Source organism: Nannospalax galili, unplaced genomic scaffold, assembly GCF_000622305.1.
Source record: "Nannospalax galili isolate Female #2095 unplaced genomic scaffold, S.galili_v1.0 scaffold888, whole genome shotgun sequence".
Lineage (NCBI taxonomy): Eukaryota > Metazoa > Chordata > Mammalia > Rodentia > Spalacidae > Nannospalax > Nannospalax galili.
Genome location: NW_008357921.1, coordinates 169025 through 180136, shown reverse-complemented (window position 1 = coordinate 180136; position 11112 = coordinate 169025). Strand labels below are relative to the sequence as shown.

The window sequence follows — 11112 nt, the reverse complement described above, 5'->3', positions numbered from 1 at the left end:
GGATGGTTCGTAGCCGCCATGCGGGTGCTGGGAATCGAACCCAGGTCCTCTGCAAGAGCAATCAGTGCTCTTAACTGCTGAGCCATCTCTCCAGCCCCAAATCCCAAGTTTTTTTCACTGTCTACAAAAATCAAACTCATGACTTAAAAAAAGCCAGAGATATTTAATGATAATGCCACATTCTACATTCTGTCCTCCCTGCTCCTATGTGTGAGTTGTAGCACTTTCCCTTCTTAAGTTTTCTACAACCAACAAAACCAGATCAAGCACCAGGCGAACACTGGTGTCCACTTTTGTTTTGCAGACTGAGAGTGGCCGGCTTTCCTGTCTACCTGCTTCCTGACATTGCTGAGCCAGGCAGTGTGGTAGGCAGAACTTCCCACTCATGGTTTGAAGTCCCAAAGGGGACACAGGTGGGCATAGCCCTCGGTGATTTACAAGCCTCTGTGTATTCCTGCATGGGCCAAAGGACTGATGCAGGTAAGTTTTCCCTTTGTTCTTTCTTTAGACTTATACCAGTGCCTCCTACATACCAGCTCTGACTGAGGGTCCGAGGCCCACACAGTAGCAGCAGGCTTGGAATCCTGGGGAGCTCATTATTCTGTAAAGATGGAAACACCTTCACACCTGCAGGGGAACCTCTCTGTTCAGAAAGCTGATGGGCCCTTAGAGTTCTGTCCCCATCTGGGCTTACTGCCTCTAGGACTAAGTGAGGGGAAAGGCTCTCTCTGTGGGTGCTTTCTGTGTACTTCATGACCAAGAAAACAGAGGATTATCTGGGAGTGTGGTTCAGTGGTAGGGCACTTGCCCAGCATGCATGAGGCCCTGGGTTTCATCCTCAGCACAAGGTGGGGGGGGGGTGGCGAAATGAGTGGATTAGAGCTGTTATTGTGTGTTTGTCAGTGAAAGTTATATCAGATCTTCTAAGTGCAGTGCAGAACCCTGCTTGTCATGAAATACTATCCATTTTACTTCTTTTCAAGCATTTACAAAACTTAAGAATATGTTAGTGGGATTTTAAAGTGGAATAGACTCTTTGGAAAATAGTCCATGCTTTCTCACATGTTAAGCATGGAGTCATCATAGGATCCAGTAATTCTAATCCTAGAAACACAGCAAGGGAACTGGAAACATACATCCAGACAAACAACTGACCCCAAGTGTTCATAGCAGCACCATTCACAATAGGAACACCTGAATGGAGAATGAGAACCAGCCATACAGTTAAAAACGAGTGCAATACTAATAAATACTGCAGCATGGTGTGAAAGTGAGAGACAGCCAGGCACAAAGCCATGTCACATGACTCCATTCATACACGGTGCCTAGAATTGGCAAACCTGTGGCGATGGAAAGATGACTGGTTGCTAGGGACTGTAGGGAGCGATTGCTAAAGTGTACACTTTCTTTTTGAAGTGATGAAAATGTTCTAAAATTAGTTGGTGGTGAAGGGTGTTCTGAGGATATGGTGGAAAGAACTTTTTTCCACTATAGGATCATAACACAGATCACTTCTGACACTCTTTGCATTAAGTTTTCCCCCACATACCAAGCAAACAGTGAATTGGGCAGCAGCAGACACCAGCTGAGCATCCTCCAGTTCAGTTCAACTCTGATACCTTCTATCTGGAGATAGCCTCAGATCCCACAGGTTGAGAACTCAGTTCTGGATGACAGTCTTAAGCCTCAGGTTGTTTGACCTGTGCTTCTGACCAATGGTCTATAAGCTGAGGTTCTGCACTTCTGTAGGTTCAGTTTATTTGCCTGTGTGGTTCACAGGATTCAGAGAGATATATTACTGGTTTATAATAAAGGATACAGCAGCTGGGTGTGGTGGCGCACGCCTTTAATCCCAGCACTTGGGAGGCAGAGGCAGGCGGATCTTTGTGAGTTCGAGGCCAGCCTGGTCTACATAGTGAATTCCAGGACAGCTGGGGCTAAAAGGAGACCCTGTCTCAAAAAAAACCAAAAAAAAAAAAATTAAAAAAAAAAAATAAAATAAAATAAAATAAATAAAATAAAGGATACAACAAAGGATATAGATGAAGAGATGTGTGTGGAGGGCAATGTATGGGAGAAGGGACACAAATTTCCATGCTGCCTCCCAGAATCCTCTAGAAGTGCTCTTTATCTTGTCTGTTTTTTTAAAAAAAATTATTTATTATTTTTATTTTATGTGTAAGAGTGTATTGCCTGCATGTATGTGAGTACACCCGTGTTGTGCAATACTGCGAAGGTCAGAAGAGGGCTTCAGATTCCCCTGGAACTGGAGTTAAGGATGGTTTGTCTAGCATTGTCCCCTGTGTGTGTAGTAGTTTATTTTCATTTCATTACTTTTTTCTTTTTCTTTTTTTGAGATAAGTTCTCACTATGCAGCTCAGGCTTACCCAGAATTCAGTATGTAGCCAGGGCTGGCTTCATACTAGCAATCATCCTGCTTCTGGCTCCTTAGTGCTACAGACATGTGACAGTGTCACTAGAGTGCTAGGCAGAAGCTCATCTCTGAGGGTCCAACAAGTTAGGTCTGGCTACTTACTCTAGAGAACACAAAGCCAAGAAATGAGAAAAAGCAATAGGATTTTAATCAAAATGGCCATTTTGGGAAGATGGGGACCAAGCATCTCAGCTATCCTCAGAGTGAGACATGTTTAAGTAGAGGAAGGATTCAGGAAGAGGACAGGAGGTATGAAGAATTAAAGCCATTATCTGAGCTTTGGTTCTGCAAGGTGACTCTAGAGAAATTCTTCCTGATGAGGAGACAATCCAGTTCCTATGAGAGGATTATTTACTTTGCTTGGTCATTTTGAGACTGGGTCTCTCTGTAGCCCTAGCTGGCCTAGAACTCACTATGTAGACCAGACTGGCCTCCATCTCACAGAGATCCACCGGCCTCTGCCTCCTGAGTGCTAGAATTAAAGGTGTGGACCACCATGCCCATGGAGAAGATTACTTATGTTGAAGTGGAGCAACCTCAGTTTCCCTTGTGGTCAGTCTCTCCCATTCAGGGGGTGATCTCTTCCTGACTGATCTGTGAAGCTTCAAGATTTCCTGCAGCCTAGGAGACTTCAGGCTTAGGACAACAAGCAACTTCCAAATCCTTTTCAGAAGTCCAGAGCAGGAAGCTATAAAATATGACAGTAAAATATCTTAGTTACTCTTGTGTTTTTTTGTTTTGTTTTGAGGAAATGGCTTGTTATGCAGTTCAGTCTTGCTCAAACTTGTGATCTTTCTGCCTCAGCCTCCTGAGTGTTGGGTATAGGCTTATATCACTAAACCTGACCCAAATATCTCAGTTACCTTTATCTTTGTTCCTTGAAGGGGGAGGAGATATTAACATGCCTGTGTGGAGAGTTTAGCAGGCGACTGATCCAAAGGAAAGGAGACAGATGAAAATGAAGACAGAGATGCTAGGCTTTTATCTTGCTTTTAGTTATCTTGTGGGCTCAAGTGAGGAGTCAGTGCTTTTTAGTAAAAGCAGTCTTTAAGAACTCAGCTTTCTTACATTCTTTTTTTTTTTTTCCCCCAGAGTCTTACTGTATAGACAAGGCCTCAAAATCACAGTGATCCTCTTGCCTTTGCCTCCCTAGTACTGGGATTACATTTGTGTACCACCACATTGAGCTTTATTACATTCGTAAAAGATGTCAAACAATTTTAGGAGTGATTTCCCTTTCTAAACAATTTCTTTTTGGAGACAGTCTCGTGTAGCTCATTCAGGCTGGCCTTGAACTTTTTCTCTACCTTCCTCTACTTCCTGAGTCCGTGGGATATAAGTGTACACCACCACATCGGGTAGTTTTATTTTTTAATTTTTAAAAATAATATTTATTATTTTTATTTTATGTGTATGTGTGTATTGCCTGCATGTAGGTAAGTGCACCCTTGTCGTGCAATGCCCTTGGAGGACAGAAGAGGCTGTCAGAGCCCCTGGAACTAGAATTACGGACAGTTGTTAGCTGCCATGTGGGTGCTGGGATTTGAACCCGGGTCTTCTGCAACAACAGTGTTCTTAACCGCTGAACCATCTCTTCAGCCCTGTTATTTTTTTTCTAATACTTTATTTATTATTTTATTTTATGTGTATGAGTGTTATGCCTGCATGTAGGTAAGTGCACCCATGTCGTGCAATGCCTGCGGAGGACAGAAGAGGCTGTTGGATCCTCTGGAACTGGAGTTATGGACAGTTGTTACCTGCCATGTGGGTGCTGGGATTTGAACCCGGGTCTTCTGTAAGAACAGCCAGTGTTCTTAACCACTGAACCATGGCAGCTAACAACTGTCCGTAACTCCAGTTCCAGGGGATCCGACGGCCTCTTCTGTCCTCTGTGGGCATTGCACAACATGGGTCCACTTACCTACATGCAGGCAATACACGCATACACATAAAATAAAAATAATAAAATATTTTAAAAAATCATAATGTTGAATGCACTAAGATAACAAAGCTCTAGTTTAATGTCACAGACTGGACAGTTTAGAAAGAAAAAGGTTTGTTTAGCTGGTGGTTCTGGAGGCTTGGAGGTATGATGTTGAAGGTCCACATCTGATCCTGGGCCTTCTTGCTGGGTCATGGGATGGTGAAGAACATATGGGGAGACAGACCAAACTAGCCAGGATGAGCTTGCCTTTCTAACAAAGCCATTTCCTCTATAACCCACAGATGAGCTGCCCAGACCCAGTTACCCTGGAATGTTCTTGCTGGTCCCTCTTCTTAATCTTATAGTGGGGACTAAATCCCATCATGAGTTTGGATGGGGACAGTCAAGTCATAGCAGGGCCCTCTCTTTCCTGAGGTGGTTGTTGAATCCTCTGGTCCCATGGGAAATGTTGGTGGGACCCCTTCCCTGGCCCCCTTCCCTGAGCTGAGGGGCAGGTCGGACGCATGCTGCTTCTGGCTTATGGCACACACACATACACACACACACACACACACACACACACACACACAGTAGCACAAATTGAAAGTTATTCATTGCCTTTTGAGGCTCTTTTTGCTCTTGTTGCTTCTGATCCTCCAACAGATGAGGAAATTAGATGCTGATCTCAGTTTGGCTTCTAAACCTGCTGGTTCCTGAAGTAAAACACTGTCACTTTTGTCTTATTGTATTGGTTAGATGTGAGTTACTGTGTCCAGCCTACACTTGATAGTGTGGTGGGAGACAAATCAGGCTATACGTCTTTCTAAAAAGATTTTTTGGAGTTATTTATTTCTATTTTATGTATATGAGTGTTGCTGTTATGTATGTAAGTGCACCATGTATGTGCAAACACACAGAGGCCAGGTGTTGGATCCTTTGGAATTGGAGTTATGGATAGCTGTTCACCACCATGTGTGTGATGGGAGCTGAACCCAGGTCCTCTGTAGGAGCAGCAAGTACTTTTAACTGCTGAGTCATCTCTCCAGCCCTAGGCTATACCTCCTAAAGGAGGCATATCAAAGAATTTATGGGCACATTCTGAAAACCATCACACTCTGCCCTGCTCTGTTATGGTATGTGGTCCCTGAGTTAGCCCAGCAGGCCTAAGCTCTGTTGTCTTTGCTGTCTTTGCACAGTTCTCAACATCAGCACCTCGGTCCAGCTGGCGGCCTCCATGCCTTTGGGATTCCAGCCGGCACAGACTCCGAATCCTGCAGCCCCAGTTGCCTTCTTCCCTTACTTCAACAGGACCTACCTAGGGGTGGCAGCATCACTCAATGGGGGCAATGTGCTGGCCACATTCGTCCACATGCTGATTCAGTGGATGGCAGATCTAGGTAAGGTGTGGCCCATAGTGGTGTGTTCTGTCTCATTGCCTTGTTGCTGTCTAGATGCAGTCTCAGACACAGCTGGGTCCCTGCATATTCCCCCCACCCCCCGGGAGTCTAAGTTTTCAGCCTGTTCCCCTGTCTCTGACATGTCATTGCATATCTGTTCTTTGTAGCTGGTAGCCAGGAACCTTTCCCCTGACCTTGACTGTAGAGTGCTACAATAGCTTCCCTAGTGTACCCCAGCCCCAAGTCTCACTTTTTCTGCCAGAATGTCTAAGTCCCTTGGCTTCTTACACTTAAAACTTTCCTTCTGATGACTACAGATATCTGATGTAGAATGATTGGACATGCATGAGCAATAGAGACCCCTGACAATATTATAAGATCCTTATAGCGCTTACTCCTTTCTGCTTAGTTAGGTCCTGTTTCATTTTCTTGGAAGGCTCCTTGGGAATTATGAAGCCCTTCTTCCCTTTTGTTCCCAGGGGAGAATTTGCCAGGTTTTCTTCTGCTCTGTATGTACAGTGGCACACATAGTCGCCTTCTGCCAGAGGTCTGTTCTATAAGCGCTTAAGGAAGAAATGACATTTCTGGTTGGCTATACAGGTTCAGGGAGATTGTAACCATCGGGTGCAGTGGTCACTTGAAGCAGCTCTAAATCAGGTCATTTTAGGAACTCTGAAACGGAACAAGGTCAGGCTCAGGGAGCAGAGAGCATAAGGGAAGCACCTGTTGTCCGTTATACAAGTGGGCAGGCCAGGGTTGGCAGATAACAGGGTAAACTCTGCCTCTTTGGCTGGGGTCCTCAGAGTTGCTTCATTGAAAAACCAGGAGAAGGTTTCAAGGTACAGAAGCATTCCTCAGAACCTCCAGGCAAACCCTGTATCCAGGGACTGGATATAACTGGATTAGGCCTATCAACAGAGCTGCCAGTGGGGCACTGCTTTTCTTAACTGTGAAAGAGATAATAATATTTCATTTATTTCTCTATGAGACCTTTTCATATTCATGCTTCCTGTTTGATGGTGCTTCAATTTAACCTTTTATGAAATGTCTACCATCATGCATGTGCATGTCTTTTGACTGAGCAGTTCCCTCAAGAGCGAAGTCTTATACATTTATAAACTTGTGTTCTCCAAGAACATTATTTAAAAATTATTTATTTTTATTTTATGTCTATGAGTGTTTTTGCCTGCATGTATGTAAGTGCACCTGTGCCTGCAATGTCCATGGAAGTCAGAAGAGAGCATCAGATCCCTGGGAACTGGAGTTACAGATGGTTGTGAGCTGCCATGTGGGTGCTGGGAACTGAACCCAGATCCTCTGCAAGAGCAACCAGTACTTTTAACTGCTGAGCCATCTTTCCAGTCCCCAAACCATGATTTTTAAACCAAGTTTTGTAGTACTGAGGATTGAACCCTACATATGATAGAAAAATGCTCTATCTCTTACCCAAGAACATGATTTGGAAAAAAACAAACAATACATGAAGTTTTTTTTTTTTTTTAATTAAAAAAAATTTTTTTAATGGAGAGGAACAGTCCTAATATTTCCACTGCAGCCCTGGTCTTAATAAGTAGTTAACTTAAACCCTTACAGTTTATGCCTTATAGATAGTTCAGTTTTTTTTTTTTTTTTTTTTTTTTTTTTGTATGGGGACTAGATTCTTGTGGGAACAGGGGTAGCAGCAAAAGCATGTTGCTTTCTGATCATTTTTGGGGGAGTTGGCTGGTGCAGTCACAGTCCCCAAACATAAAATTGAGGACTGTGAAGCACTTGATTCTGTGTCCCCAGAACCATTTGCAGGAACTCTGTACCCTTTTAGGGAAAGAGGAGATGAGGCCAGCAGAGTATCTGGAGCCAGGGCTAGGGGCAGATTTTTGTATCTTCTGCAAATGTGGGCTGAGAAGAGTTTTCTGGCAGGAAGGCCTCCAAACAGGGCCTTCTGGGCTTCACTGGCCAATTGAGTGCAGACGGGTTCGTGATTTTTTGTCTTAGCTCCAGTATACCTCTGCCTTCAGAAGCATCTTATATCTCAGCTCCAGCACCTATGGAAGAGGGAGGATCTGGCTTTTGCTCTTCAGCACCTTCCTCCATAGGCTTAGAGGCAGCAGGTTCCAGGCTCCATGCAAAATGTCATTTTCACTCTTTACTGCGTGTCCTGTAAACACAATCAAAATCTCTTATCTGTATTGTTTCCTATTCTTGATTTTCTCATTCTAAAAAGAAACTTGGGGCTGGGGACATACTCAGTGGTAGAGCTTAGTATATGCCAGGGCCTGCGTTTGAGCCTTAGTACTTCAAAACAAACACAAACGAACTTTTGATATTTTAGTGAAATTTTTAGAGGGATCAAATTTTAACTAGTTGCATACAATATTGAAATTATTGTCTTTTTTTTTTTTTTTTTTTTTGAGCTGAGGACTGAACCCAGGGCCTTGTGCTTGCTAGGCAAGCGCTCTACCACTGAGCTAAATCCCCAACCCCACAATATTGAAATTTTTTTTTGTCTTTTTGAGACAGGGTTTTCCTGTAGCCCTAGCTTGCCTGGAACTCATTATGTAGACCAGGCTGGTCTTGAACTCACAGAGATCTACCTGCCTTTGCCTCCCGAGTGCTGTGATTAAAGGTGTGCACCACTATGCCCGGCTGAAATTAACTTTATTCTCTCATTCCTGAGTGTATATAGTTGGATTTGTACGCTGAATGTTCTGATGATGTGAGTCCACTCTGGCTCTTTAGGTTACTGATTCTCATAAATGCTAGCAAGTGTTCTACCTCTGAATCACATCTGGAACTTTAATTGTGGAGTTTTAAACAATATTAAGGGCTTAGAAGATGACTTAGTTGGTAAAGTGCCTGCCATATAAGCATGAGGACCCAAGTTCAGATCTCAAGCATCCACATAAAAGCTGGGCTCTGGAGAGTGGGGAGTGGACAAGGGGTTTCCTGGAGCTCGTTGGCCAGTTAGCCTAAAATTGATGAGCTCCGGTTTCAATAAGAGTCTTAGAAAAGGATGGAGAATGATCAAAGAAGACACCTGATGTTGACCTTTGGCCTTTACACACACACACACACACACACACACACACACACACACACACACTCACACACACACACACACACACACACACACACACATGCACACGCACACACAACCCCCATATTGACCTCCCCATGGTCAGAAATTCAGAAATGCTGACTTGGCCTGGGAATGGGTGGGGCTGAGATTGGGATTTTATAAATGCCCCATAAGTGATTCTGATGCCTTTGTGTCTAAACTGCTCTAGTTGGGGCCAGAAGCACCCTGACCCTGAGAGCTTTCAACAAATGCAGAATCTCAAGGTCAGCCCCAGGCACCGCAAGTCAGAAGCTGCATTCTGACGAGATCCCTATGGGTTTCATTTGCACATTCATGTTTGAGAAGAACCTACAGGCTTAGGCTGGTGACTCTCCAACCTGGCTGTATCTCAGACTCCGTAGCCTCAACCACTTCTATCATAGTGTCTGAGAATGGGGCCCACAGTGGCCCCACAGTGCCTTTAAAGCAACTCAGGAGGTTGTAGGAGCCACACGTACTAAAAAGTCCTCCCTCTAGGTAGCTTTTTTCTTATCAAAGCTTGGTTTTCTGTTCTTTAGCTAATGACAAGTTAGAAGGATTCATTTTCTTTTTGTGGTGCTGGATTTTGAACCCAGGGCCCTAAACATGCTAGGTACATGGTCTACCACCAAGCCATACCCCAGGCCCCAGAGTGATATTAAGTTAAAAGTGTAGTGAAGAAAAAGTCTTCCTTAGTATTTATATTTTTAAATTTGAGATGGGGGTCTTACTATGTAGTCCAGGCTGGCCACTAACTCATGATCCTTCTGCCTCAGCTTTCTGCGTGCTGGAATTGCACCACACCCAGCTAAATGCATTTTTTAAAAAAATTTTAGAATGCTAACCTAGCATGGGGGAGTACAATAGTCTGGGACTCTGGCTTGTTATTAGTGAAGACAGCACATCACTTCTCCATGGGCCTCAGGTATCCCATGCACACTATGAGAATGGCCTAGACTGTGGTCCTGTAACAAGGATGACCTAGACTGGGATCCACAGATTGCTGTGACACAGCTAATGCCTCAAACTGTGGCTCTGATGATGTCTTTTAATGAGTGCTTCCATTTGGCCCCATTAGGAGCCCATAGCTGTACTATGGTTAAGATGCAAAGTCTAGGGTTAAGACATGCAGTATTGATGAGCTGTCTTTCTGAGGTCTGGCTGTGGCTGGGATCTGGGGCAGAGACTAGGCAGCCAGACTATTTGAATCTCTGAGCCCAGAAGCTTCCAGCCACAGTGCAAGGAGAAGCAGCAGACAGACTGGTCCTTGCTCCTTGGGGATTCTAAATAGTCTCTGCCCACCTACAGGTGCTGCATGATCTCATATAGATACTCCCTTTTTCTGGCAGGCCTGGAGATTGAAGAATCTACTGTGTATTCACGAATGATCCAGGCAGCTGCGCAACAGAAGGATACCCATCTCACCATCACTCCAACAGTGCTGGGGGAGAGGCACCTTCCGGACCAGCTGGCCTCTGTGACTAGAATCTCTAACTCTGACCTCTCCCTGGGGCATGTGACCCGGGCCCTATGCAGAGGCATAGTTCAGAACCTGCACTCCATGCTTCCTTTCCAACAGCTCACAGAGTGGGGTGTGGAACGAATGATGGGGAGTGGGAGTGCACTGTCCAGGAATGAGGTGCTGAAGCAGGAGGTACAGAAGGCATTCCCTTTGCCTGTGTCCTTTGGGCAGGATGTGGATGCAGCCTTTGGGGCAGCTCTGGTCATGCTCCGGAGAGACCTCAGCCAGGAGGATAATTAGTCAGCCAACTCTGGCTAAAGGATACTGGGAATTTTACCTAATTGACATTCCCAACATGATCTTGGGGTCAATTTCCTGAACAGTGCTATGGGCAGACTGTGAGTTAGGCTTGATCTTAGGGCACTGTCTTGATTGACAAGAACAGTAATAATGCTGCCAAGAATCACTAACTAGATCTCAAACTAGTGCCTTTCAAGAAGAGACTCATCTGGGAGCTGGTTGCAAATGTAAACGTGGGAGAGAGAGAAGAGAAGGAGAGAGGGACGAAGAGGGAGGGAGGATGAACACTGAACAGCTTCCTGGTCATTAGGCTTGTCAATGATTCATCTGTAGATAGAAATAGAGACTTCAGACATCAAAAAGTCTGGTAGGCTGGGCATGATGGCACATGCCTTTAATCCTAGCACTCAGGGAGGCAGAGGCAGGCGGATCTCTGTGAGTTCAAGGCCAGCCTGGTCTCCATAGTGAGTTCCAGGACAGCTGGGGCTACAGGGAGACCCT

The 11112-nt window shown here is 44.7% G+C and overlaps 1 protein-coding gene across 6 annotated transcripts in view; it reads left to right on the top strand.

Annotated features, from left to right (window-relative positions):
* Positions 1-11112, top strand: part of LOC103751981 (sedoheptulokinase) — a 70290-nt gene that overhangs the window by 16087 nt on the left and 43091 nt on the right. For 5 of the 6 annotated variants that reach the window (XM_017794996.2, XM_029557461.1, XM_029557459.1 and 2 more), the window contains exons 5-6: positions 305-480; positions 5555-5755. In XM_017794996.2, the coding sequence (XP_017650485.1) occupies positions 305-480; positions 5555-5755 (377 nt within the window). Of the gene's footprint in view, positions 1-304; positions 481-5554; positions 5756-10198; positions 11072-11112 lie in introns of those variants that run through there. The other variant, XM_008855614.3, reaches the window with a different exon arrangement.